At 40.0% G+C, this 26069-nt stretch overlaps 1 protein-coding gene across 2 annotated transcripts in view; it reads left to right on the forward strand.

Moving 5' to 3' along the window:
* The window catches only part of tbrg4 (transforming growth factor beta regulator 4), a 33735-nt gene extending 18673 nt beyond the window's left edge, over positions 1-15062 (forward strand). Inside the window, exons 4-11 of one of the 2 annotated variants that reach the window (XM_063057294.1) lie at positions 733-904; positions 1216-1373; positions 3211-3321; positions 4594-4738; positions 7111-7356; positions 10275-10386; positions 13158-13272; positions 14533-15062. In XM_063057294.1, the coding sequence (XP_062913364.1) occupies positions 733-904; positions 1216-1373; positions 3211-3321; positions 4594-4738; positions 7111-7356; positions 10275-10386; positions 13158-13272; positions 14533-14634 (1161 nt within the window). In that variant the 3' untranslated portion in view covers positions 14635-15062. Of the gene's footprint in view, positions 1-732; positions 905-1215; positions 1374-3210; positions 3322-4593; positions 4739-7107; positions 7357-10274; positions 10387-13157; positions 13273-14532 lie in introns of both variants that reach the window. The other variant, XM_063057288.1, reaches the window with a different exon arrangement.
* Positions 15063-26069: the final 11007 nt, after the last annotated feature.

Below are 26069 nucleotides of genomic sequence, written 5' to 3' on the forward strand. Positions count from 1 at the left end.
CGCCCAAAAGTTGCTTGTGAGCAATCTCGCCGGTCTGTGAGTGAAGCCGTTCTGAATGATCAGTTGTTCCTGTTCTATCTCTCTCTTCCCCCACGTTGTCCATCGCCATGGCAACGATTACTGCGAACTGAACTTTGAGTCACTTTGAAATTTGGTCATTTACCCCTAGACAACGATAGAGCTTGATTGATGCTGTTATCTTAATTCTGTGCACATGTGTGTTTATCATCGCTGAACTGTTGCATTTATTATCCTTTCGATTACTGTGTTGCTTGTTCCTTTAATAAAACTTTCTTAGTTCTAGTACTCCAGACTCCAACTGAGTGATCCATTTCTGCTGGTTTGGCAACCCAGTTACGGGGTACGTAACACTATATACCACATCTACCACCCTGCCATATCAACCTTCTTGCTTGCTTCTTGAAAGAACTCATGAGATACGATCTCCCACACACAAAGACTGTCCCAATGCTTGGACCAGCTAAAGAAGCTAATCTGGACTTTATTTTAGTGTTATTTGTAGGCCATCGCTTAATACCAGTTAATCACCTTATTTACTTGATTCCAACTGAAAACACTTGTCTTCGTAAAAGCAGACTTCATTTTTAAATCTCTGGAGTATTATGAGATTGTGAAAGGTGCTATTTAATTATAAATTTTTTCATGTTTTAGTCTTCTGAGTCTACATGGAATATGCATTCTCACTGTGTATTTGTCAACTTCATGTTTCAGAGCTTGGAACTGGCTGAACATTTCACTCCTGATGACACAAGAAAAGTGATGCTGGCCTTGGCATTTCAAAATCGGCGCTCTGTTCCTTTGCTACGTGCCCTGTCATACCACTTCATGCAAAAGTACTTTGATCTCAAGACTGAGTTACTGATTGACATGGCTTTTGCTTATGGTAAGTGCAAATTCAATGACAGTGCAGCATATAAACTTAACCAAATGCAAGTGAAATGTCTGTGTGGGTCTCTGCAATCTGTGTTTAGCTCTGATTACTAGGTAACCAAGTTTGTAAGCCTAGCACCAGATTCGTGAACAGACATTCCACTCAAACTCAATTTTGAGAAGAGGAGGGGGAAGGATTCATCCCATAATACCATGTCATGTTGCAACATTTAAAAAATAAAGTATCTGCTTTTCAGAAACAAAGTAGTTTAATAAAAATAATAGCTGCTGAAAGTTTAATACTGGCTTCTTATAATCCCACAGGAAAGCTGAATTTCCAACAGACACAGGTTTTCCAGCGGCTGGCCTCTGAACTTCTCCCCAGGGTACCGGAGTTGAGTCCCCTTGATATCATGCGATGCACAAAGTCATTTGCTTACCTGAAGTGGCTCAATCTACCTTTGTTTGAAGCTCTAGCACAGGTGAAGTTGCAATCATTAACATTGACATTGGAGCTAGTTTGATCATTTCCATTTTCCTATTTTGCCTTGATCTTCTGTTCACTTAAAAGACTTGGTTGGGTCTGCCTAACATTTAGCAGCTAATAATGTGTTACATATTACCTTGTATAATACTGTTCAGTGTCTTGCTATGACCAGTAAACTTTTGTGATTTTAATTTATGTATGTAATTCGATGGAGAGCATTCATGCCCTTTCCAGGTACCATAATAAAATTATTGATTTTTGATGCTTATGATATCAATTCATATTTTCCAAAATTAAACTGAGAAAGTAAAATGTAAATTGACTCTCTTGAAGACAATGTGCTTCATAATCCTGTCTACAGATTCCTGGTTTCTCTTTTAGAACATAAAATAGTTTAGTTTAGAAACAAGCCCCTCAGCCCACGATGTCTGTTATGAACATGATGTCAAATTAAACTCAACCTCTTCTGCCTACGCATGATCCGTACCTCTCCAGTCTCTTCATATGAATCACAATACAGGAAGGAGATAGAAAACCTTGTCACATGGTGTCATGACATCACATTTTCTCGCAGTGTCAGATAAATAAAAATGAGGTCATTGACTTCAGCAAGACGCACCAGTGCACATGGTCCTGTCATCATCAATGGTGCTGAGGTTGAGACGTTGAGAGTTTCAAGTAACTAAGAGTGAACAACACGATTAGACTTGAGCTGGTCAACTAAGTTGAGGTCACTGCTAAGGAGACTTGCTGGTACCTCGACTCAGTCCATAGAAAGCATCTTATCCAGATGTACGTCAGCTTGGTATAACAAATTCTCTGTCCATGACCTCGAGAACATGCAGAGAGTTATGGACACAGCTCAGCACATCATGAAAATCAGCCTTCCCTCCTTGGAATGTGTTTTCTTGCTGACTTGTTAAGCCAGCCAGAATAATCAAAAATCCTACCCACCCCAGAAATTCTCTTTGCTCCCCTCTCCGATTGAGCAGAAGATACAAAAGATTGAAAGTGCATACCATCAATCTCAAGGACAGCTGCACCACTGTTATATGATTAGTGAATGGTTCTTTAGTATAATGAGATGGACTCTTGACCACACAATCTACCTCGTTGTGACCTTGCACCTTACTGTCTGCATATATTGCACTTTCTCTGTACTGTAACACTAATCTGCACTCTTATTTTTTTTATCTGGCCTCACCTCAGCTTCTTGACACTCCAGAGAAAACAGTTGGCTTTTCCAAGTTTGTCCGATCTCTCCTTATAGCTTAAACCCTCTTATCCAGCCAACGTGCATGTAAACTTCTGTACCCTTCCCAGAATCTGTAAGTTCAGCTTAATCAAAACTTAGCAACATGACTTACTGACTGTAGCACTCAATGCCCTGACCAATGAAGGCAAACATGTCATACATCTTGTTTACCTCTCTATTGACTGTTTTACTTGATATAAGCTCAGAATGTCATATAGTCCATCTTGATTGGTAAATTATAAAATTTGTACACGAATGGTATATGCAAAGAAAAGGCAGTTAGAGGTTGGTATCTAATTGAGAAATACAACTTTATGTATACAATAGTGGATCTCTGGGAGGGAATACTCATTTATTTGGGAGCTTTGATCAAATTCAGATGGTTTATGAACAGAGTATTATACCTGAAAGTGAGTTATGGGCATGGTGTATATGTAGAAAATTAAGTATTTAAGAAGATTAAGGAGAGTACCTAATACCATTCTAGAGACTGTAAGTTTGTTCATTTCTGTGTTTTTTGACTTTGGAACTTTGGAAAAGGTGCAGATAAATTAATGTATTGCATTATCGTATTTAGTATGTATACGAGCACTGTGACGCGATGACTGAAGTGCAGCTCTGTAACATCATCATGGCCTTCGCTCGTCTTAATTATCAACCAGCCACTGGAGAGACCTTCTTTGCTAAGGTGGGGATGGTGATCTTTGAGAGGGAATATATTATCTTTATGACAGCTGTATCACAATGGTAGCTTGCTTTATTCAGAGTTAGAAAGTGGTGATTGGTAATATAGTGGAATGTAAATGTAAAGTGTGGAAGGTGCGCTTGCATAAAATTGTTCTTGTTCTCAGCTGTGATGGCTGTATTTAGTCTCTTCGAAAAAAATTCAGCATTTCAGGACTTATAATCCAGTGATAGGAGTGTGGGTGGTGGAGGAATGCTGAATTTCTTTTACCCTTTGTGTTAAAATAACTGCTTCGTAATCAAGTTCTGAATTTAATTTACTGTATGTCCCTGTGTTTATAATTCCCTCACCAGAAAAAATAGTCCCCTATTAAAAGATTCCACTACTTTGATGAATGTTTCCTCCATATCTTCCAAGGCCAATCTATCCACATTGCTCTGAGCAACTGAAGTACTGTCTTAATTGCTGCTCTTGACTTTTGTATTTGTAACTTTAAAATAATTTTTGCAGCTTGATACCTAATTTAGTTATAACTTATTTGCTGGATATAGGCATTATAAGAAGACAAACACTTATTGTCCATGCATAATTACTTTTGATAAGGTGGTGGTGAATGACATTCTTGAACTATTGCAATCTTGGTGAAGCTATCCCCGTAGTCTTGTTGAGTAGGGAGTTCCAGGATTTAAAACCAGCAAAGATGAAGGAATAGTTATGAATTTCTGGGTCAAAATGGTGGGTGACTTGGAAATGTTGGTGTTCCTTTACTATTCCCAGCCCCTCACTATTTAGTCTTCAATATTTCTTTGATCCAAAGCAGATCTCTTTACTCTTGGTTTCCCTGGCTATGTGGAACAAAATTGGCTCTTGTTTGCTCTATACCCTGTCTGTTATCAGTAGGGCCAGAATATAGCTAAATTGATCACTATTATGGTTTAATATCACCATAAGAAACATGAGAAATAAAAGCAGGAGTAGACCATTTGTCCTTTTGTGCTTGCCCTGCCATTCCATCAGGTAATGTCTAATCTTTTACCTCAGCTGCATTTGTCTGCACTAAGCCCACATTCATTAATAGTCTCATTTCTAAAGAAACATGCGGATTGGTTCACTGTATCGATGGCTATTGGCACCCAGGAGAATGTGAAGTGTATTGTAATTTTGTTAATATTCTTTTAAATTTTTTTATGAAATAGCATTACATTAGAAGCAGTTGGCAGGACCAGTGGAAAACAGGATACTTTCAATAAGATCTAATTTTATTTTTGTCTGTAGATTCACAGTAAACTTAACAGTGTCCTGTTGGAGATGGATCCATTCCTGCTGGTTGATTTGGTATGGTCACTTTGTATATTACAACAGGTTAATCCTGTTTACCTCCGTCATGTACTTCAACCACATTTCTACCAAAGAGTTACAGGTGAGTCTTGTACTTCAGTGGTTTGTTTAAAATTCTTGTTGAATATGGAATCTTGAAGGCCCAAGTTCAGAACTTGTGTTCGGATAATGTACATTTGAATGTCTTATGCATTTATAGACAACAGAAAAATGAATGAAAAGGCTGGAATTTGTCATTGAATTGCTGCTTATTAATCAGTGTATTTAGGGTTAGGTTCTTGCCGTCCTCACCTAATCTATATTGCGTATAACCCTAATTGTAGGATAATTGTGGAAAAACAGATTAATTGTTTATCATTGTTGTAGGCACTTGAAGTACGTATATACAAGATGTCACTGGGTTATGAGCGCCTGACGTATGGACACCCATACAGTGTCCTGAAAAGTATTCAGCCCCCAACGCTTTGTTCACATAAATGAGAATTACAACAGGGATTTTGATCAATTTAACTGAGAATTTTTATTTGTGAATCACATGCTCCTTTTTTCCCCAGCACAGCTCCAAAAATGGAGAATTGTAACGCATGAAAAACTAAAAATTCAAAACCTGAAATGTCAGCAGTTCAGAGGAATTCATCCCCCTTTCCTCAGTACTTCGCTCCCACAGCTATCACAACCAGTAGTCTTTTTGGATAAGTTTATTAGCATTGCATAAAGTAATGGAGCATGGTTTTCCCATTCCTCCTTCCAAAATTGCTCAAGTTACGTAAGATTAGTTTGGGAGCAACAGCGGACAGCAATCTTGAGGTCTTGTTAGAGATGTTCAGTCATGTTAAGGTCAGGACACTGACTTGGGTCACTCAAGGTTATCAATTTTTTTTTCATTTGAAACCACTCCATGGTTGCTCTGGCAGTGTGCTTTGAGTTGTTTTTCCTGCTAAAAGACCGACTTCCCAGTTTAAGCTTTCTGGCGGAGGCTAGCAGGTCTTTATCCAGGATCTCTCTATATTTAGCAGTAATCATCTTCCTATCAATCCTGATCCGGCTTCTGAAAAGTGTTTCCATAGCATGATGCTACCTCCACCATACTATGGTGTTAACTGGTTGATGCACAGTATTAGAATTGCACCACATGTACCAGTAAAAAAAGCATATCTTTGCCCATAAAGACTTTGCAAAGCTTTGCTCAGAAGATACTGTAAGGATATGGAAGAAAGTTTTGTGGTGGGATGAAACTAAAGTGGAACAACTTAGCCTCAATACAAAGTGTACATGTGACTTAAATCTAATACTGCACATCAACCAGGTAACACCATTCCTAATGTTTTTGGGGACTCTACTGTGGGGGGAAATAAGAGCATGTGATTCAAAAAAAAAATCAGTTAAATTGATCAAAATCCCTTGGTTGTTATACTCATTTATGTGAACAAAGGATTGGGGGCTGAATACTTCTTCAAGGCATTGTCAGTAAAAATGAATTCTCATAATATTACTCAGTTACAAAGTCTTTTGAATGACTTTAGAACTGAATAATACCCATCACCCACCCTCTTCCTCTCCCCCATCTTCCTGCTCTCCTCCCCATTTAGTAATTGTTTGTTAATGTAACAACCCATTGTAGTTCATTTGATGTAAAACACTTCATCAAATATGTGAAAAGTGGCAAATGGATGTTACAGAATTTAAACCATCAGTTAAATTGGCTAAGCAAAATGTGTAACCATTAATAGATTTTTACAATCGTAACAGTAATTCTCCTATTCCAAGAAAATAAAAGGTTGTTTCTCCCTTTTGCTAAAAATAAATTGAGTCTGTTCTCGGCAGGCTCCTAGTGCCAGCCAGGTGTGTTTAAATTACCAAAGGTACCTTCAGATGGGGCATTAAATCATTCAGTAAGTGATTCATAGCCGCCTTTGCAAGAGAAAGAGCTTTCTTGGTGTCTAGAGTAATATTGTTCCTGCAGCTATCAGAAATGAAACTCAGGGCATCCCTCAGGTGAGTTGGAGGGGCTCAGTGGGGCAAGCAGCACCTATGGAGGATGAGGGACAGGTGATTTTTCAGGTCAGGACTCTCTTCCCTCCATAGATGCCACCTGACCTGCTGAGTTCCTCCATCTCCACCTCCCTTGTCTGTTGCTCCAGACTTAGAGTATCTGCAGTCTTTTGTGACAACATAAAATTGTTATCTTTGTCACGTTGCCTACCAGAAACACAATGCCAGGCTAATCTCTGAGTGAACTATTATAGTAACTTAATCACAAGCTGGAGAAAAATCTGCAGATGCTGGAAATTCAAGTATCACAAACACAATGCTCCAGCATTTTGTGTGTGTTACAATAGTAATTTGTTACGTGCATCATCTGTGGGTTGCAATCATATCTTAGAGGAACAGTTTCCAGTCGGATTGCAACCTGTTGACTTGCTAATTTGTTTGTATTTCTGTTGGTACCAGAAGGGACCCAGCCACAGAAAGGGGAGAACTATAAACTGAAGTTGGTACATATCAATGCCACAGCTCAGCTTGAATGTTCTGACTATAGTGGTCCCTTTTTGCCAAGTCAGTGCCTGGATGTCTGGATCTCAGGAGCCAGGAAGAAGCCAAGTCCACTAAGTAGTGGTGTATGTGAAGCTTTGCAGTCTGCCTTTGGAGACCAGACCAAATATCGCTGTGGTGTCAACACATTGTATGGTTGGGTTATTGGTGAGTTGTAAAATTGGTTTTCCTTTTACTCTCTTCCCCCTTCCCCACCATGCACATAATTTTAACCCCTTGTGCTGACCTTTGGAAAGAGAAACACAGTTAACATTTCAGATCGAAGACCCTTCATCTATTTAAACTCATGTTTAGACTGACATTGTAATGCAGGATCAAGGGATGTATTAGAGGCTGTTAAATCAAAGCCTTATTCCCAGTTCAGGTGGCTAGGAATAGAGAGGCTTCAATTTAAGATCAGCATCACAACAATAAGGGGAGAGGTCTGGAGCAATTTGGTATAGGATGCTTGTTTGGGATCTTAAAAGAGATATCTTAAATATCTGGAATGAGGAAGTAAAAATAAATGGAGGATAGAACAAAATGGATTACTTTTGAGAGACTTAGCAACTGAATTGTTTTTTTAGTTGTTAAGACAGGTGCAAACACTTAAAGAAATCCCTAGGCAATATTCAGTTGTGAGTCAGTTGTTCTGATAAATTGCTGCACCCCTTTTCTCAACTAATATTTACTTGACCATTGCAGTTTGTGAAACTTTGCTGCTACAGAAAAGTTAAATGGTTTGTTTTGCATGACAATCATCACTATGCTTTTTACATCTTTCAACGTAGTAACATCCTATTTAAACATAGGCAACCTATACATAACAGGGTCTTCCATCCCTTAAAAAAAAAAGCTGCTTTGTGATTTTCTGAAATGTGAGACCCCTTTTCTCATGGAACTCTGGTTCATAATGCATTCCTATGAGACGTTTGCCTCTCATTAAACCATTTTTCAGTGATAATTAAGTGACTCACCTTATTTAACAACTGAGCCAACACTCGTGGCTTGTGAAGTAGGAAAAGATTTAGCAAATGAGGATATCAGGATGTAATTTGAAGATCAGGGTCCATGGGAGAAAGGGGGCATAAAAGGAGTTCTAGGGGCTAATAGGTTAAAGTACGGTGACTTAGCTTTAAGTGTAGTATAGGCTGAGGGATTACTTTGGACAGCCATGGGTCTTGGCTGTCCACAATGTAATCAGAGAAATTGCTTCACAAATGAAGAGTGCAGCACACTGTTCATGTGTCCTCAGACTGGAGAGAGTGTGGCAAAGGAGGGGGTTTCACTGAGACTGTGAACCCAATTGATGCAATGATGTCATCTTCAAATCTTCGAACCCAGAGTCTTGAGGGAATAAAAATACAAAGTGACAGCATTTGTTGTTTCTTTTGTATTTTGTGTTTACTTTTTCCGACATAAATTTTGTAAGACTGAATTTTATTCTGTATCTCAAATTTTTTGGATAGAGATTTGTGAGTTTTTAAGGACAAATTTCCATAATCTCAACAGTTGTAATGCAATGGTCACCCATATTTTCTTTCACATAGTGACTAAGTATAGCTGCTAGAGACACCCGTTGATCAAATACAGGTTTCCCCCGCTGTCCGAAGGTGGAGCGTTCCTATGAAATGGTTCGTAAGCCGGAATGTCGTAAAGCGAAGAAACAATTACCATTTATTAATATGGGAAAAATTTGAGCATTCCCAGACTCAAAAAAAACCTACAAAATCATGCCAAATAACACATAAAACCCAAAATAACAGTAACATATAGTAAAAGCAGGAACGGTATGATAAATACACAGCCTATATAAAGTAGAAATACTTTTCTGCAGCACTGTCTAGTGCAGCGCAAATCTCACGGCAGCACTCTCGGCGGAAGCGCTCTCAGCAGAAACACGGCGCAAGCGCTCTCGGCAGATACACTCTCTCCAGTAACCTTTAAGCTACAAAGCTGCCAAATCATACCAAATAACACATAAAAATACACAGCCTATATAAAGTAGAAATAATGTATGTACAGTGTAGTTTCACTTACCGGAATCGGGAAGACTCCAATAAATTGCAGTTTCGTCACAGTTAAACACTTGCTTATACGAATAACCATCTTCTGTAATTATTTTCTTCAGTTCTGCTGGGAACTTTTCGGCAGCTTCAGTATCAACCAAAGCACTCTCTCTGGTAAACGTTAAACTATGAAGCTGCCCTCGCCTCAGAAACCCATCAAACCACCCATGACTACCTTTAAATTCCACTTTTGCAACATTTTCATCGCCATCGTCCAATGCTTTCTGTTTCAGCTTATTAAAAAGGCTGACTGATTTCTCCTTAAGTAGAAGAAAACTTAACGGAACACCACTTGTACACCCATCAATTCACTCAAGCAATAGACTTTCCATTTTATCCATTATTGGATGCCAACTAAGAGAGAGACCACTTTGCTACGAGCAGAACCAACAGTTACATCGACAGCTTTCAAAATTCTTTCTCTCTGCATATAAATAGTGCGAATGGTGGACGCAGGCAAGTTCAACGCGTGAACAGTGACCTTACTTTGTTCACCACAATCGAAACGCTTAATTATGTCTAGTTTTACGCTAAGCGTAACACCCTTACGAGCTCTTTTAGGCTTTTCCAATACGTTAGAACTCATCTTGCTAACGGATGCACAAAATAAATCGAGATAAAGCACGTGTTTAAGCAATGGCGGCTAGAGTGCGGTTCCGGGGGAGGAGCTTGGCTGTTTGGGTGCGCACTGCCTTTTTTCGTAACAGTGAAAACACCTTCTGTTAGCAAAAACAGGTAACTAATGAAGGTCTTTCGTAACAGCGAGGTGACGTAAAGCGAACGTTCGGAAAATGGGGGCCACCTGTACACAATGTCAGATTTCACATTTGATTTTAGGCTTGTTTTCTTTTTGGCATCTTTTCTTTAGTAGTATGAAAGGTGTTGACATGACAGGAAACTCCCTTGCCTGTAATTCGAAGTAGGGTTTTACCAGCAGAATGCCATCTTGCTGTGGTTCCATGTCACCTTGATTGAAATACTATTACTACTAAAAGGTTATGGTTTCTTTGTCCGCAGATGGAGAAGTTCTGATGGATTCTGAGAGTAAGCCTCTTGCCCTCCAGGAGTACACAGCCTTGCACATAATTCAACCTGAGGGGACAATGAGCCTTCCCTCTGGAGCCAAGAGGTAAAGAGTGAGCATACACTGATACAGTAAATAGCTGCATGTCACTTGGAATTTAGTGTTCCCCAAAATGATAGAAACATAGAAAACCTACAGCACATTACAGGCCCTTCAGCCCACGCAGTTGTGCTGAACATGACCCTACCTAAGAAATGACTAGGGTTACCCATAGCCCTCTATTTTTCTAGGCTCCATGTACCTATCCAAAAGTCTGTTAAAAGACCCTATTGTATCCGCCTCCACCACCGTTGCCGGCAGCCCATTCCACACACTCGCCACTCTCTGCGTTTAAAAAAAAACTTGACATCTCCTCTGTACTTACTCCCAAGCACCTTAAACCTGTGCCCTCTTGTGGCAGCCATTTCAGCCCTGGGAAAAAGCCTCTGACCATCCACACGATCAATGCCTCTCATCATCTTATACACCTCTAATAGAAAGTAAAATAATAGAAATGTTACTGTAATGATGGAGGCTACTCAGCCTATTCACCCCATGTTATCTCACCGCAAATCAGTCTGTTCAATCCCACTTCTCAAAACTTCCTCTCAATAATTTATCTAGTTTTCCTTTGAAATTGCCAATTGATTTTATTTCCAATTGATCATGTAGACCAGGTGATGAATACTTGCTATGAGAAATGGTTTTCTTCATGTAACTTCTAGCCCTTCTGCCAATTGTTTTAAATTGATGCCCATTTGTTCTTGACCAGTAGCATTTAATATGGTGCTGATTCAAAGATTTTTAAGGAAAATAGAAGCTCATGACATAAGAGTTGGTTGCTAATAAATATCAATTCAGTTTAAATGGTTCTTTTTCTGATTGGTCAGATATCATCTGTGGTATGCCAGAAGAATTGGTGTTGAGGCTTCAACTTCTTACAATTTTACGTTTTATATAAATAAATTTGGATGAAAGCATCATAGGGTATGTTGCTAAAATTGTTGATGACATGAGGATTGGTGGAAGGTAAACTGTGATGATTTGAGGGAGTTAGCAAGGAATATATATGGATTAAGACTGGGCAAAGAAGGAAACATGAAATTGTCCATTTTAGTGGGAAAAATTGTAACTAAGTGTATTACCTAACTGTGAGAGATTACATAGTACTGAGATTAGGAAGTGTCTTAGTGCATAATTCGCAGAAGTCCAGAGTGCAAGTGCAACAAGTAATTGGGAAAGTAAATCAAATGTTACTGTTTGCTGCTTGTGGAATTGAATATAAAAACAGGATGATTATGTTGAAGTTGCATCAGGCATTGGTAAGACCTCATCTAGAGTCCTCTGTACAGTATTGGTTCAGAGGAAGTTTATTAGACCACTATATGAAGTAGGCAGGTTATCCGGTGAATACAAGGCATAGCCTATTAAGGTTAGATAGGCTAGCCTTTATATTTACTGAGTTTAGAAGAGTCAGAAGGGATTTAATTGAAACAGGGTCCTAAGAGTTATCGACAGGATGGATGTGGAGAGAATGCTCCCTTTTATTGTGGGAGATTCTGAAAGTAGTAATTGTTTAAAATCAAGGGGTCACATATTTAGCACTGGTGAAATAAAAATTTATCAGAGTGTCATAAGTCTTTTAAACTTTCTTTAAAGGGCCATAGAAGCAGAAGCTTTGCTAGGTAGATGGATTCTGGAAATGTAGTGGAGTGACAGGTAGTGTGGAGTAGTTTGCAAGTTGAAGTCACTGTCACATCAGGCATGATCTGATTATATGGCTACACATCCTAATTCAGCTTTTTTATGCAGTTTTGTATTCTCTTAACTGCCTAGATTCTTTTTGATTTTGAAACCTCTACCATGTCACCTTTCAACCTTCTGGTGTGCAAGGAGAACAACTCCAGCTTCTCTGGTTTATTTATAACTAATTAAAACTTTGTAGTCAATAGGTACTGGGCTTCTCTTTGCATCTTTTATTGGAGCAATTGAAGGAATGCATGTGCTCTTATAGCCTCAATATTGGAACGAAACTGCCTTTAATGCTAATTCATTTTACCCTTCAGTGATCTTTTGCATATAATTCACAAAAGCATGCAATGAGGCTTTCTGCATTGTATACTACCCCCAGAACAAAGCAGCTTATCTGCTTGCTGTATTTCATTCCCCCCCCCCCTCCCCACCACCTCCTACATTTGGAGGTGTGGGCAGAAAGCCCAGATACTCTATGAACAGATCCCCTTGTATTATTACACAGAGCCCTTCCACTCCCATCAACCAAAGAAATAAACTATACAGGAGAAAGTAAATTCTTCATTCACTCTTTTATGATTTCCATAGCTTTTATTGTTACCTGAAGTGGATGGTAAGGTCACGTAGTTTTTGCTGAGGTACAGTGGTTGGTAGAATGTGATCCTGTCTTCGAACTGATTGGCAGTTATTTATTACCTTTAACAAACAGCACAGGGTGTCCTAAGTGCTTTTATGTAAAGAAGCAGTCTTTAAAAGTTAGTTACTTTGTCAGAAGTAGCATGTTAGAAGTTTATGGCCCCTGTTTAGTTGGAATCAATACATCTCAGGTTAGTACCAGCTCTATATTTCGCCAGTACTCATGGGTGATGCTGACTTGAATATTGGAACAAGCATGAAATTTGCTGTGCCTACAATTAAGTAGAGTGTACGGATGCTGTAAGAGACATCAACAAATGTGTAAGTTATTGTGGAATAGTTTATGTGACAACTTCTTGTGATACATTCTGTGTGGACTTACTTTATTGTTGTTTCCATGCAAGTTTTGCAGTTCTAGTCTCCATCTGAACACCTCTTTAAATTCACAGATTGGCGCTCATGGCTAGGGAATATCCAAATTACATGTCACGAAGCCGAGATTTGTTAGGACGGTTTGCAATGGCTCGTCGGCACTTGAAGGTTGCTGGATTCTTGGTTGTGGATGTAAGTCTCCAACTCTGAAGTAAGAGTAAACCATCTTTCTAAAAGTTCCTAAAATGCACAGGAGGAAAATCAAAAATATTTAGCTGGTAGCTCATGAGACAGGTATTAAAAAGCATTGGAGAATATTAACTGTTGCTTATGTTTGGCAAGGATAATGTCCACAAATGCCTTGAAGACAAAGACTGAACACCAGCAGAATTATAGGAGCTACCTGTATTAAAATGGGATAAAAACAAACAAGGGTCCTCTCTGCATATATTTTAACACTCCACAGATTTTTGGGCTTTAATATTGCTTTTAATAGCTTTGTACCTTACCTATGGTTTTTTTTAGGAGGGAAGGATGAATCAGTATTAACAATTTTAAGTATCAGAACAACTTAAGCATTCTCAATATTATCTGGCAGGAATCAGGTGCTAAAGAATCCTAATGAATCTCAAATAGAGAGTTCAAATAGTCAGTCCCAGACTCTTAATACTATACAGTAAACAGTTTGATTTTTAAAAAAATAATTTCTCATCCTCTACTGTAACAGTGGCATTCTGTTTGTCTCCTGTCTTCTCTATGGATCCAGTTTCTCTGCCACATTTGTCCTTCTCTACCCCTTCTAGTCTCTTTTCTGCTGTAAGTTCTTAATCCCTTCTGTAATATTTCTATTTGTAGTATACTTATTTAAATATTAAGCAATTTTAAAATAAACTAATTGTCTTTTTATCAGCACTTCATCCTCATTGCAGTACTTTATACTTGACACTCCTTCTGTGGCTTCTGATCCACTTTAAGTTCTGCTTCTTGGTTGTTAAGCTCATTTACTGCTATATTGTTACCTTGTCTGTTGTCTCCCAGGAATTTTTTTGCTTTTCTTTTAGATTTGACCTTGCTTTCTTTTGTAATTTTTTTTGAGTTCAACCTGTAAATCACCTACTGTTTGTTGTAAATGTAAATAATGTGATTCATTCTATTAGATTCTTGCCTTTATTTGTAAGTTATTCAATGCAATTGGACATCTGTCCTCTGAACTTATTCAGTTCTGAACTGGTTTTTTCCTCTATGTAGATATTAATCTCTGTAAATTATACCAATTGCTTGCTTAAAAACCATCAGATATCTATTATTTAATATATTAATTGCACAAAGCCCTCAAGTTGAGTACAAATAATCCATGGATAAGTAATTTCTTCTGTACATGATACTTGGGTGTTGAGAAAATAATGTGTTTGTTGTACCCATCCACTGTTTTGGCTCCATCTTTCTCTGCAGGTGCCATATTATGATTGGCTTGAACTGAAGTCAGAGTGGCAGAAGGTTGCATACTTGAAGGACAAAATGAGCAAAGCCATAGCGGAAGAAATGGCACAGTGAAACACAGAGATCTGCCTCTCTGCGCTGTGAATCTTGCTTGAAGCTAGGCTGTGAAGACAGAAGTTCCTTCTAGAATGCATGTGATAAAGAGCAGTGGAGTCAATGATTTTCATTGTACATACTATATTTTAAATTAAAGGAATCCATTGGTTCTGCAGTTTGTATTTGAGAGGTGGAGAGATTTTATTTGCTAGGTATATGCAGTCCTGTTTAGCTTTGGAGCACCCAGCTCCCTATAATTCCCAATTTCACCTATTTAATCCCTTTGCGTGGAAGTAAAACTCCTTTGTTTTATCCAATTCTATACATAATGAGTAATGGTGACCAATACTTAAGATTCAAAAGACCAAATCATTAGAAGTCAACTACACTTTAAAGTCTGAAGTTTGAATTTTTTTTGTATTTTGGAGCAATAAAAAGTTTCCTTTGTTTAGATTTATAAGACCAGTAATTTTATTGCTTTATTTCCCCTCATTCCTTCTACACCTTCAAATCTGCATTCAATCAAGACAAGATATGCACTGAGCTTCTGCCTAGCCTGGGTTCAAAGTACATAAACGTAATGATATGCAACCCTGAGATTCATTTTCTCGTGGGAAATCACAATAAATTCAAGAAACACAGTAGGATCAATGAAAGACTACACCCAACAGGACGGACAACAACCAACGTGCAAAACAAACAACAAACTGCAAATACAAAAATAAAAAAATAATAAGTAAACAATAAATATCAAGAACATGAGATGAGGAATTCTTGAAAGTGTTGAATAGGTTGTGGGAAAATTTCAATGATTGGGGCAAGTGAAGTTATTCACTTTGGTTCAAGAGCCTGATTGTTGAAGGGTGATAACTATTCCTGAACCTGGTGGTGCGGGTCCTGGGGATCCTTGATGACGGATGCTGCTTTCCTGCGACAGCAGTCCGTGTGGATGTGCTCAATGGTGGGGAGGGCTTTACTGGACCATATCTATCATCTTTTTGCCAGCTTTTCCATACAAGGGCATTAGTGTTTCCGTATTTGGCTATGATGAAACCAGTTAATATACTCTCCACCACACATTTATTGAAGTTCATCAAAGTTTTAGATGACATGCTTATCTGAAAGCAGAGGTGGTGATGTGCTTTATTCATAATTGCACTTACGTGCTGGACCCAGGTCAGATTCTCTGAAATGATAACACCAAACAATTTAAAGTTACTGAGCGTCTCTGCCTCTGATTTCCCCAATGGGGACTGGCTCATGGACCTCTGGTTTCCTCCTCCTGAAATCAATAATCATCTTGGTCTTGATGGCATTGAGTGAGATTACTGTTGTGGCACCACTCAGCCAGAGTTTAATTTTCCCTCCCATATGCTGATTTGTCACCACCTTTGATTTGGCCAACAACAGTAGTATCACCAGCAAACATAAAAATGTCATTGGAGCTGTGCTTAGCCTCACAGTTCTAAGTATAAAGAGAGTAGAGCGCACAGCCTTGTGGTGCATCTGTGCTGAGGGAGATTGTGGAGGAGATGTTGCCAATCTGAACTGAACAGAGTCTGCAAGTTGCACGTGGAGGTATTGAGGTCTGGACTTGAAGCTTATTGATTAGTTTTGAGGGGATGATAGTATTGAATGCTGATCTGTCATCACCGAAGAGCATCCTGATGAATGCGTCTTTACTGTCCAGCTGATCCAGGATTGAGTGAAGAACCAATGAATGGCATCTGTTGTTGACCTGTCGTGACAGTAGCTGAATTAGAGTTGATCCAAGTTGCTTCTCAGACGAGAGTTGATGGGCTTCATCACCGACCTCTCACAGCACTTCACAGTGGATGTAAGTGCAACTGGATAGGTTACCACATTCTTAAGCACTGGTATAATTGAAGTCTACCTGAAGCAGGTCAGTACCAAAAACTGCTGAAGTGAGAGGTTAAAGATTAATCGGTGAACACTCCAGCCAGTTGGTCAGCACAGGTCTTTAGTACTCGGTCAGGTACCCCATCTGGGCTGGATGCTTTCTGTGGGTTCACCCTCCTGAAGGATGCTCTCACTAGTAGTATGCCTGATGTTGTAGTGTGTGAAGGAAAAGAAGTGAGTGCAGTTACTATTACAAGGGAGAAGGTGCTCAAAAAGCTGAAAGACCTAAAGGTACGCAAGTCACCCGGACCGGATGAACTGCACCCTGGGGTTCTGAAAGAAGTGGTGTTAGAGATTGTGGTGGCATTAGAAATGATCTTTCAAAAATCATTGAACTCTGGCATGGTGCCAGAGGACTGGAAAATTGCAAATTTCACTCCACTCTCTAAGAAAGGAGGAAGGCAGCAGAAAGAAAATTGTAGACCAGTTAGCCTGACCTTGGGGGTTGGAAAGATGTTAAAGAGTCAATTGTTAAGGATGACACAGAACAAAATAGTACAAAGTCAGCAGGGTTTCCTTCAGGGAAAATCCTGCCTGATGAACCTGTTGGAATTCTTTGAAGAGATGACAAGTAGGATAGCTAAAGAGGATACAATGGATGTTGTAATATTTGGACTTTCAGAAGGCCTTTGACAAGGTGCCACACAAGAGGCTGCTTACCAAGTTAAGAGCCTATGGTATTACAGGAAAGTTACTAACATGGTTAGAGCGTTGGCTGATTGGTAGGAGGCAGGGAGTGGGAATAAAAGGATCCTTTTCTGGCTGGCTGCCAGTGACTAGTGGTGTGCCACAGGGGTCGGTGTTGGGACCACTTCTTTTTATGCTGTATATAAAGGTTTAGATGATGAAATACATAGCTTTGTTTCCAAGTTTGCAGATGATATGAAGATTGGTGTAGGAGCAGGTAGTGTTGAGGAAACAGGTAGGATGCAGAAGGACTTAGGACCATAGGCAAGGAAGTGGCAGATGAAATACAATGTTGGAAAATGCATGATCATGTACTTTGGTGGTAGAAATAGATGTGTGGACTATTTTCTAGACAGGGAGAAAATCCAAAAAATATGAGATGCAAAGGGACTTCAGAGTCTTTGTGCAGAGCACCTAAAGTTAACTTGCAGGTTGAGTTGGTGGTGAGGAAGGCAAATGCCATGTTAGTGTTCATTTCAAGAGGTCCAGAATACAAGAGCAAGGATGTGATACTGAGGCTTTATAAGGCACTGGTGAGGCCTCACCTTGAGTATTGTGAACAGTTTTGGGCCCCTCATCTTAGAAAAGTTGTGCTGGCATTGGAGAGGGTCCAGAAGAGGTTCACAATGAAAGGGTTATCATATGAGGAACGTTTGATGGCTCTGGGTCTGTACTTGCTGGAATTCAGAAGGATGAGGGGGGATCTCATTGAAACCTTTTGAATGTTGAAAGGCCTAGACAGAGTAGATGTGGAAAGGATGTTTCCCATGGTGGGAGTCTAGGACAAGAGGGCACAGCCTCAGGATAGAGGGATGCCCTTTCAAATAAGAGATGGGGAGATATTTCTTTAGCCAAAGGGTGGTGAATTTGTGGAATTTGTTGCCACATGCAGCTGTGGAGGCCAGGTCGTTGGGTGTACTTAAAGCAGAGATTGATAGGTTCTTGATTGGACATGGCATCAAAGGTTTTGGGGAGAAGGTTAGGAACTGGGGTTGAGGAGGAGAAAATAAAAGCATCAGCTGTGATTGAATGGTGGAGCAGACTTGATGTGCCAGATGGCCTAATTCTGCTTCCTATGTCTTATGTAGACCTCAGAGACTGAAATCACAGGGTCATCCGGGTCTGCGGAAGTCTGTGAAGGTTCCTCCACGTTTTGATGGTCAAACTGAACATAAAAGGCGTTGAGCTCATCTGGAAGCAAAGCCTTACCTATGTTGCTTAGTTTCAGTTTGTAGTGGGTAACAGCATTCAAGCCCTGCTACAGCTGTCCAGCAGCCTTGAGTGATTCACATTTGGTCCAGAATTGCCACTTTGCGTGTGAGATGGCTTTTTGGACCTCTTGACCAGACCTGAATGCCACTGATCTGGCCCTCAGCAGACTGTAGATCTCAGAGTTCATCCAGGGCTTCTGGTTAGGGAAGACTGAGTTATTTTTGGGGACACCCTCATCTATGACTGTTTGTATGAGGTCTGTAGCAACCGTGGTGTATTCGTTCAGATCCTCTGTGTCCTTGAACGTGGTCCAGTCTGCTGAATCAAAGCAATCCCACAGCTGTTCCTCAGCTTCCCACAACCACTTTGTTGTCTTTATCTCTGGAGCCTTGCTCTTTAGCGTCTGCCTGTATGCAGGTAGGGGTAGAACAGCTAAGTGATCAGATTTCCTGAAATGCAGTCAAGGCAAGGAACAGTTGGCATTCCTAATCGTAATGTTACAGTCGTTGAGTGTGTTGGGACCCCTGGCATTGCAGGTGATATGTTGATAATTATTGGGCAAAGATTTATTCAAACAAGCCAGATTGAAGTCCCCGACAAAGATGTGAAAGTCATCTTTCTTGTTTGCTAATCTCAGCAGTCACTACATCGATCACTCTGTTTAACATCTGCCTTTGATGGTATGTAAACTGTGGTCAGGATCACAGAGGAGAACTTCCTTGGTCAGTAGAATGGTCGGCACTTAATCATCAGATGTTCCAGATTGGGGGAACAAGAGTGGACCAGACTGCTACTTCCAAACACCACAAAGCATTTATCATGAAACACAAGGCTCCACCTTTTGCCTTCTCTGAATTACATATCTGGTCCATCTGGTGTATCAAGAAGCTCTTGCGTCTTACCACGCATCTGGTGTGTCCAGAGTGAGCCATGTCTCTGTGAAATACAGAACATTGCAATTCCTCATTTTCCTCCAATACAACAATCTTGCCCTTAGGTCCTCAGTCTTGTTCTTCAGCGACTATACATTTTCTAACAAGATGCTGGGTAGAGAAATGTTTAGTCTGGCTTGGAGTTCTCTCTTTTGGTCATGGTGATGTCCCTTCAACCACTTAAAGGTGCCTTTAAGCATTTGAATGTCAGGTGAAGGCAGGATTAGGTTGATTATCTTATCTGAAGTAAGAACACTGGTTGAATTAAGTGTGAACAACCAATACTTGCAGGCTAGTATCCAAAGAGAAGCAGCTTGTTTACTGAAATGTATATCATGTTAATTCTTTATTTGTTATTAACTTGATTTCCTGCAGCACATAAGCAGGACCACTCCCCTACCCTATTCCTTTACTTTTTTCAGATAAGTGAATGATAAATACATAAAATTTGACAGAGATACAAGAAACGACTTGAATGGATGACCAGGACCTTTGTTGGAGAGGAACATTTTAAGGATTGCTTTGAATAATGAAAGCTGGTGGAGAGATTTAGGCAGAGAATTCCTGAGCACCGGTAACTGAAATCATCGGTGGCAGTTTTGGTACAATTATATTTTGAATAATCACAAGCCGGATGTGTAAGTGGATGGACATCTCGGAGAGTAGTAAGGCAAGAAGAAATGACAGAGGTAAGATGGGGAACTTTGAAGACAAGGACAAGAAATATAAAATCATTAAGTTGCTTAAGCCAGTTCCTTCTGAGAATTTTGAGCACCAGGCTGATGAGTAGTTAGGGAAAGTCTTGAATGGCCTAAAGCTTATGGAGTTTAGAATGACCACCTGGAATTTCCCTGTCTGCAGTGTAGAAACGTGTGGCTAAGGGTTTACAACAGATGAATTGAGGTGTGTACTGAGTTGGGACATATTAGAATAATAGAATCACTTAGCAGAGAAACAGGCCATTTAGCCCAGCTCGTCCATGTTCACCACTAGTGGGCACCGTCTGTACTCATCCTGCCACCCAGCATATGGTCCATACTGTGCTCATTTAGACATTCCTTAAATCCTGTCAGCAAACTTGCTTCAACCACTATCAGTGCATTTCAGGTACTTACCACACTCAGGTGAAGGTGGTGTTATGAAGTGACATCACAGTTCTGCATTAAGATGTGGTCTGGAGTTTATTTCCTGGTCAAATATAATGTCAAAGTTACATACAGTATGATTAAGACACTAAGGAATAGAATTAGTAACTAGCAAACTAAAGTTGTGGTAATGACTAAAGAAAATTAAAAATATCAATCTGGTTTATTATCACACATCATGAAATTTGTTGTTTTGTGAGCAGTACAGTGCAAGACATAAAATATACTATAAGTTACAAATATAAATAGTGAAAAAGAGAATAACATGGACCCTTTTAGAAATCTGATGGTGGAGGGAAAGAAGCTGTCCCAAAATGCTGAGTGTGGGTCCTCAGGCCCACCTCCTGCTCATTGGTATTAATATGAAGAGGCATTTTCCAGATGGCGAGAGTCCCTAAAGATGAACGCTGCCTTATTGAGATACATCTTTTGAAGTTGTTCTCATTCGTGGGGAGAATTGCGCCTGTGATGGAACTGGCTAAGTCTACAACCCTCTGCAGCTTTTTCAGTCCTAGTCATGGGAGTCTCCATACCAGGCAGTGTTGTGCCTGTCAGAATGCTCTAACTTTACATCTGTAGAAGTTTGCAAGAGTCTTACCAAATAGTCCCAAACTTCTAAGGTACAGTCATTGGCATACCACCTTCATGATTGTATCAATGTGTTAGGTCCAAGGTAGATGCTCTGAGATGACGACTCCCAGTAAGTTGAAGCTGCTGACTCCTCAATGAGGACTGGTGTGTTTTCTCCAAACTTCCCTTTCATGAAGCCCAAAATTAATTCCTTAGTCTTGCGAGGTTGTTGTAACACCACTCAACCAGCTTATCTAGTTCTGTACGCATCCATGTGGACGTCTTAGATTCTGCCAACGACAGTGGTGTTGTCAACTGATTTATAGATGGCTTTTGAGTTCAAGATTCAGGATTGATTAATGATATTTCCAGTACACAAGTATAAAGGAGAACAAAATTATTGTTACTCTGGTTCAGATGCAGTCAACAATACAATAAATATAAATACATAAATTATATACATATACTGTGTACACAGCAGGTACAGGAGTGTCTGTGCCTAATATGACTGGCAGGAAATGATAAGGTAGTGGCAGTGGGGCATGGGGTGAGTTAGTGCGTGGAAATGTTGATCAAAAGTTTCAAAGATACTTTTACTGTCAGAGAAATGTATACAGTATACCGTGCATCCTGAAATTCTTTTTCTTCGCACCCATCCACAAAACGAAGGAGTGCCCCTAAGAATAAATAACAGTTAAATGTGGGAACCCCAAAGCCCACCCCAGCTTCCCCCTCCCCCCAGGCATAAGCAGCAGCAAAGCAATGATTCCCCCCCCACCAGCAAAAAAAAGCATCAGCACCCCCCCTCCACCCAGCACTCAAGCGTGCAGCAAAGCATCAATAAAGACAGACTTGCAATACCCCAAAGACTACTTGTTCACCCAGTAATTCGACATACTACAGGCTCTCTCTCTCTCCCTATTAAGGGAAAAAGAGGTGACTCTGTTTCACAGCCTCATTGCTTGGGGGAAAGTAACTGTTTTTGAGTCTGTTGGTCCTGGTGTGGATGCTGCATAATCTCTTCCCTGATGGGTGTAGGACAAACGGTCCACGAGCAGGGAGGATGGGATCCTTCATGATAATACTGGCATTTTTCTGTATATATGTCCTTTATGGTATGGGGCTTGTGCCCATGATGTGTTGGGCAGTTTTATCTGCCTATTGTAGAGCCTTGCTGTCCGCCATAGTGCTGTGATGCAGTGTTAGGATGCTCTCTACTACACATCTGTAGAAGGTCATGAGTGTTGATGTGCATAGTCCAGCACACTTCAGCATTCTCAAGAAGTAGAGGCATTGATGAGCTTTCTTGATTATGTAGGATGTGTTCTGGGACCATGAGAGAATGTATGAGATGTGCACTCCCAGGAATTTAAAACTTCTCGCAGTTTCCACTGCTGTGCTACCAATGTAAAGAGTGGTGTGAGTTCTTCTGAAGTCAATAACCATCTCCCATGTTTTGTTGACATTGAGGAAGAAGTTACTTGCCTGCACCAGGTCTTGAATTCTCCCACCTCCTCTATGTAGGCCTTCTCGTTGTTGTTGGTGATGAGGCCCACCACTGTTACGTCATTGACGAACAGTCATAGTGAACAGATTGTACAGCAGGTTTAGAATGAGTAAACTATTGAATTATATAGTCAAGGCTTTAAACCAATAACATGGGGGAGAGGGTGGAAGTATTCAGAAAAGTAAGTTTTAAAACCTGCAAGTGAAATGTCAAATGGCTACAACAGCTTTGTGTAGAATAGGCAGTGCACATCTGGAAGAGACAGAAAGTATGAAAAAGGTAATGAGATAACACTATCTACTGTGGCACCTAGGGAAAATAAAATCAAAAGTCATACTTAAAAGGCACTGCTTCTGAATGTGCATAACAGATAGAAACTAATAAGTTTCACTAAATGGCTATTGCAAGTCACAATTTCAAAATAACCATGCTTGTGAATAAAGAATTTCATGAAACTCAATTGTGAGAGACGATGGACAAAATGGAAATGGATGATGGACAGTCCTGAAAATGGGACAAAGGCGGTTAAATTAATGGAACTCTGTTTAGGAAATAATTGGGAGATGCTACAAAAAACAAGGGAATTTTTTATAAGCAACACACATCAAAGTTGCTGGTGAAGGCAGCAGGCCAGGCAGCGCCTATAGGAAGAGGTACAGTCGACGTTTCGGGCCGAGACGAAGGGTCTGGGCCTGAAACGTCGACTGTACCTCCTCCTAGAGATGCTGCCTGGCCTGCTGCCTTCACCAGCAACTTTGATGTGTGTTGCTTGAATTTCTAGCATCTGCAGATTTCCTCGTGTTTGAATTTTCTTATGTCCTGAAACCATTGTAGGCATCTGATAAATTAGGAAATTAGAGGTAAATGTAATAAATAAAAATGTAATTAATAATAAGAAGAATAATGAGCTAGGGGTTTATAATGCATTGGTCAGACTGCAATTAGAATATTGCAAGCAGTTTTGAGCCTATTATCTAAGAAAGGATGTGCTGGTATTGTAGATGCTCCAGAGGAGATTCACGAGAATGATCCTGCGAATGAAAGGGTTAATGTATGAGGAGCATTTAATGACTTTGAACCTGTAGTTGCTAGAGTTCAGAAGAATGGGGCTGCTGGAATTCTCATTGAATAGTGGATGTGGGGAGGATGTTTCCTACAGTGGGGGAGTCAAGGACCAGAGGGCACAGACTCAGAATAGAACAATGTCCCTTTAGAACAGAGATAAGGATGGATTTCTTTAGCCAGGCGGTGGTGAATCTATGGAATTCATTGCCACAAACCGCTGTGGAGGCCAAGTCATTGGGAGTACTTAAAGTGGATTTTGATAGGTTTTTGATTAGTAAGGGTGTCAAAGGTTATGGTGAGAATGGGTTTGAGAGGGATAATAAATCAGCCATGATGGAACAGACTCGATGGACTGAATGACCTAATTCTGCTCCTATGCCTTATGGTTTTTTTAAATAATACACCACTTTAATCTGGCAAACAAATTAACAATGATAGTGTGGAGTATACAATACAATTTTCAATATCGGTATATCATGGAACAACCCTGGGAAGAGGCTATATAAGAATGTAAATAATACAATATCGAAAGCTCAATTAATAACTTTCTAACATCCTAATTAACCTTTTAGGATGAGTGGTCATATCATGATAGAATTTTCCATGAACATTGAAAATTATTTAGTTTAAATCTAATCTATGATACAAAAGCATTGGGGGCTGTGTTAGTCTGGGAAACTACATTAAGATACATGGTAGTGGACAAACAACAGCTAACATTTAAAGAATTAAAACACTAATACACAGTTTGTAAGATTTTTTTCCCCTTTTAAATGCTCAAAAACTGAACAAGGTAAGTGGTCCTATCATGGCTAACGAGAGGGGTTAAAGGCATTATCAGATAAATGAAAAAGGCTTTATAATATTGTAAGAAAAGGCCTATAAGTCCTAAGGATGGGGAACATTTCAGAATTCAGTAAACCAGTGAGAAAATCAAAGAGAGGAACTAAAATATCTGAGCAGCTAGACGCATGAAGGTCTCTACAGTCCTGCAACAAAGGTTCATTAGATAAATAAAATCAAAAATAGAACTGCAGATGTTGGGAGTATGAAATAAAATGCTTGATGAACTCAGCAACCAAGCAGCATCCGTGGAAAGAGAAACTGAGTTAATGTTCCAGGCACATCAAGGCACATACTCTTACCTGAATGAGGTGGTTTATGCAGTCCCTGATCGTCAGTGATGATTTGTTTCCATTCTGGGGTTATGGGTTCTGAAACGGCTCGTGAGCACGTGTGAGATCTGCATAAACTTCTACGAATGCGGCAAGAAGGAACAGTTGAGGAGGATGGCCGTTTGGTTTGTGAGGTGGTGGACTCCTTCCATTGCTTACTCAGGTCTGAGTGAGTGTTGCTCCAACACTCAGTAGGTTCCACTGTACCCATGACAGAGCAGCCTCTTTATTTGGCTCCCAAGCATTTCTAATGCTTTCACTAATGGTACACTAATGCCATGCCTACCATCTAACGTATGCACCATGTTGCTCATACGTCAAAATCACTGCAGATGCTGGAAATACGAAACACAATACAAACAACTCAAAAATTCAGCAAGGCAGGCAGCACCTGCAGTTTCTTGTTTAGGCTAATAGAATGGCGCTACCCAAGTCTGCAGCCTCTTGGAGAGATGAGGTGAAGGAACCCTTAGGAGACAGTGATCATAACATGATTGAGTTCACTGTGAAATTAGAAAAAGAGAAGCCGAAATCCAATGTGTCGGTATTTCAGTGGAGTAAAGGAAATTACAGTGGCATGAGAGAGGAACTGGCCAACGTTGACTGGAAAGAGACACTGGCGGGAAAGACGGCAGAGCAGCAGTGGCTGGAGTTTATGCGAGAAATGAGGAATGTGAAAGACAGGTATATTCCAAAAAAGAAGAAATTTTCGAGTGGAAAAAGGATGCAACTGTGGTTGACAAGAGAAGTCAAAGCCAAAGTTAAAGCTAAGGAGAGGGCATACAAGGAAGCAAAAATTAGTGGGAAGACAGAGGATTGGGAAGTTTTTAAAACCTTACAAAAGGAAACCTAGAAGGTCATTAAGAGAGAAAAGATTAACTATGAAAGGAAACTAGCAAATAATATCAAAGAGGATACTAAAAGCTTTTTCAAGTATATAAAGAGTAAAAGACAGGTGAGAGTAGATATAGGACCGATAGAAAATGATGCTGGAGAAATTGTAATGGGAGATGAGGAGATGGCAGAGGAACTGAACAAGTATTTTGCATCAGTCTTCACTGAGGAAGACAGCAGGATACCGGACACTCAAGGTTGGCAGGGAAGAGAAGTGTGCGCAGTCACAATTACGACAGAGAAAGTACTCAGGAAGCTGAATAGGCTAAAGGTCGATAAATCTACTGGACCAGATGGAATGCACCCTCGTGTTCTGAAGGAAGTAGCTGTGGAGATTGCGGAGGCA

Source organism: Mobula hypostoma, chromosome 1 (genome assembly GCF_963921235.1).
Source record: "Mobula hypostoma chromosome 1, sMobHyp1.1, whole genome shotgun sequence".
NCBI lineage: Eukaryota > Metazoa > Chordata > Chondrichthyes > Myliobatiformes > Myliobatidae > Mobula > Mobula hypostoma.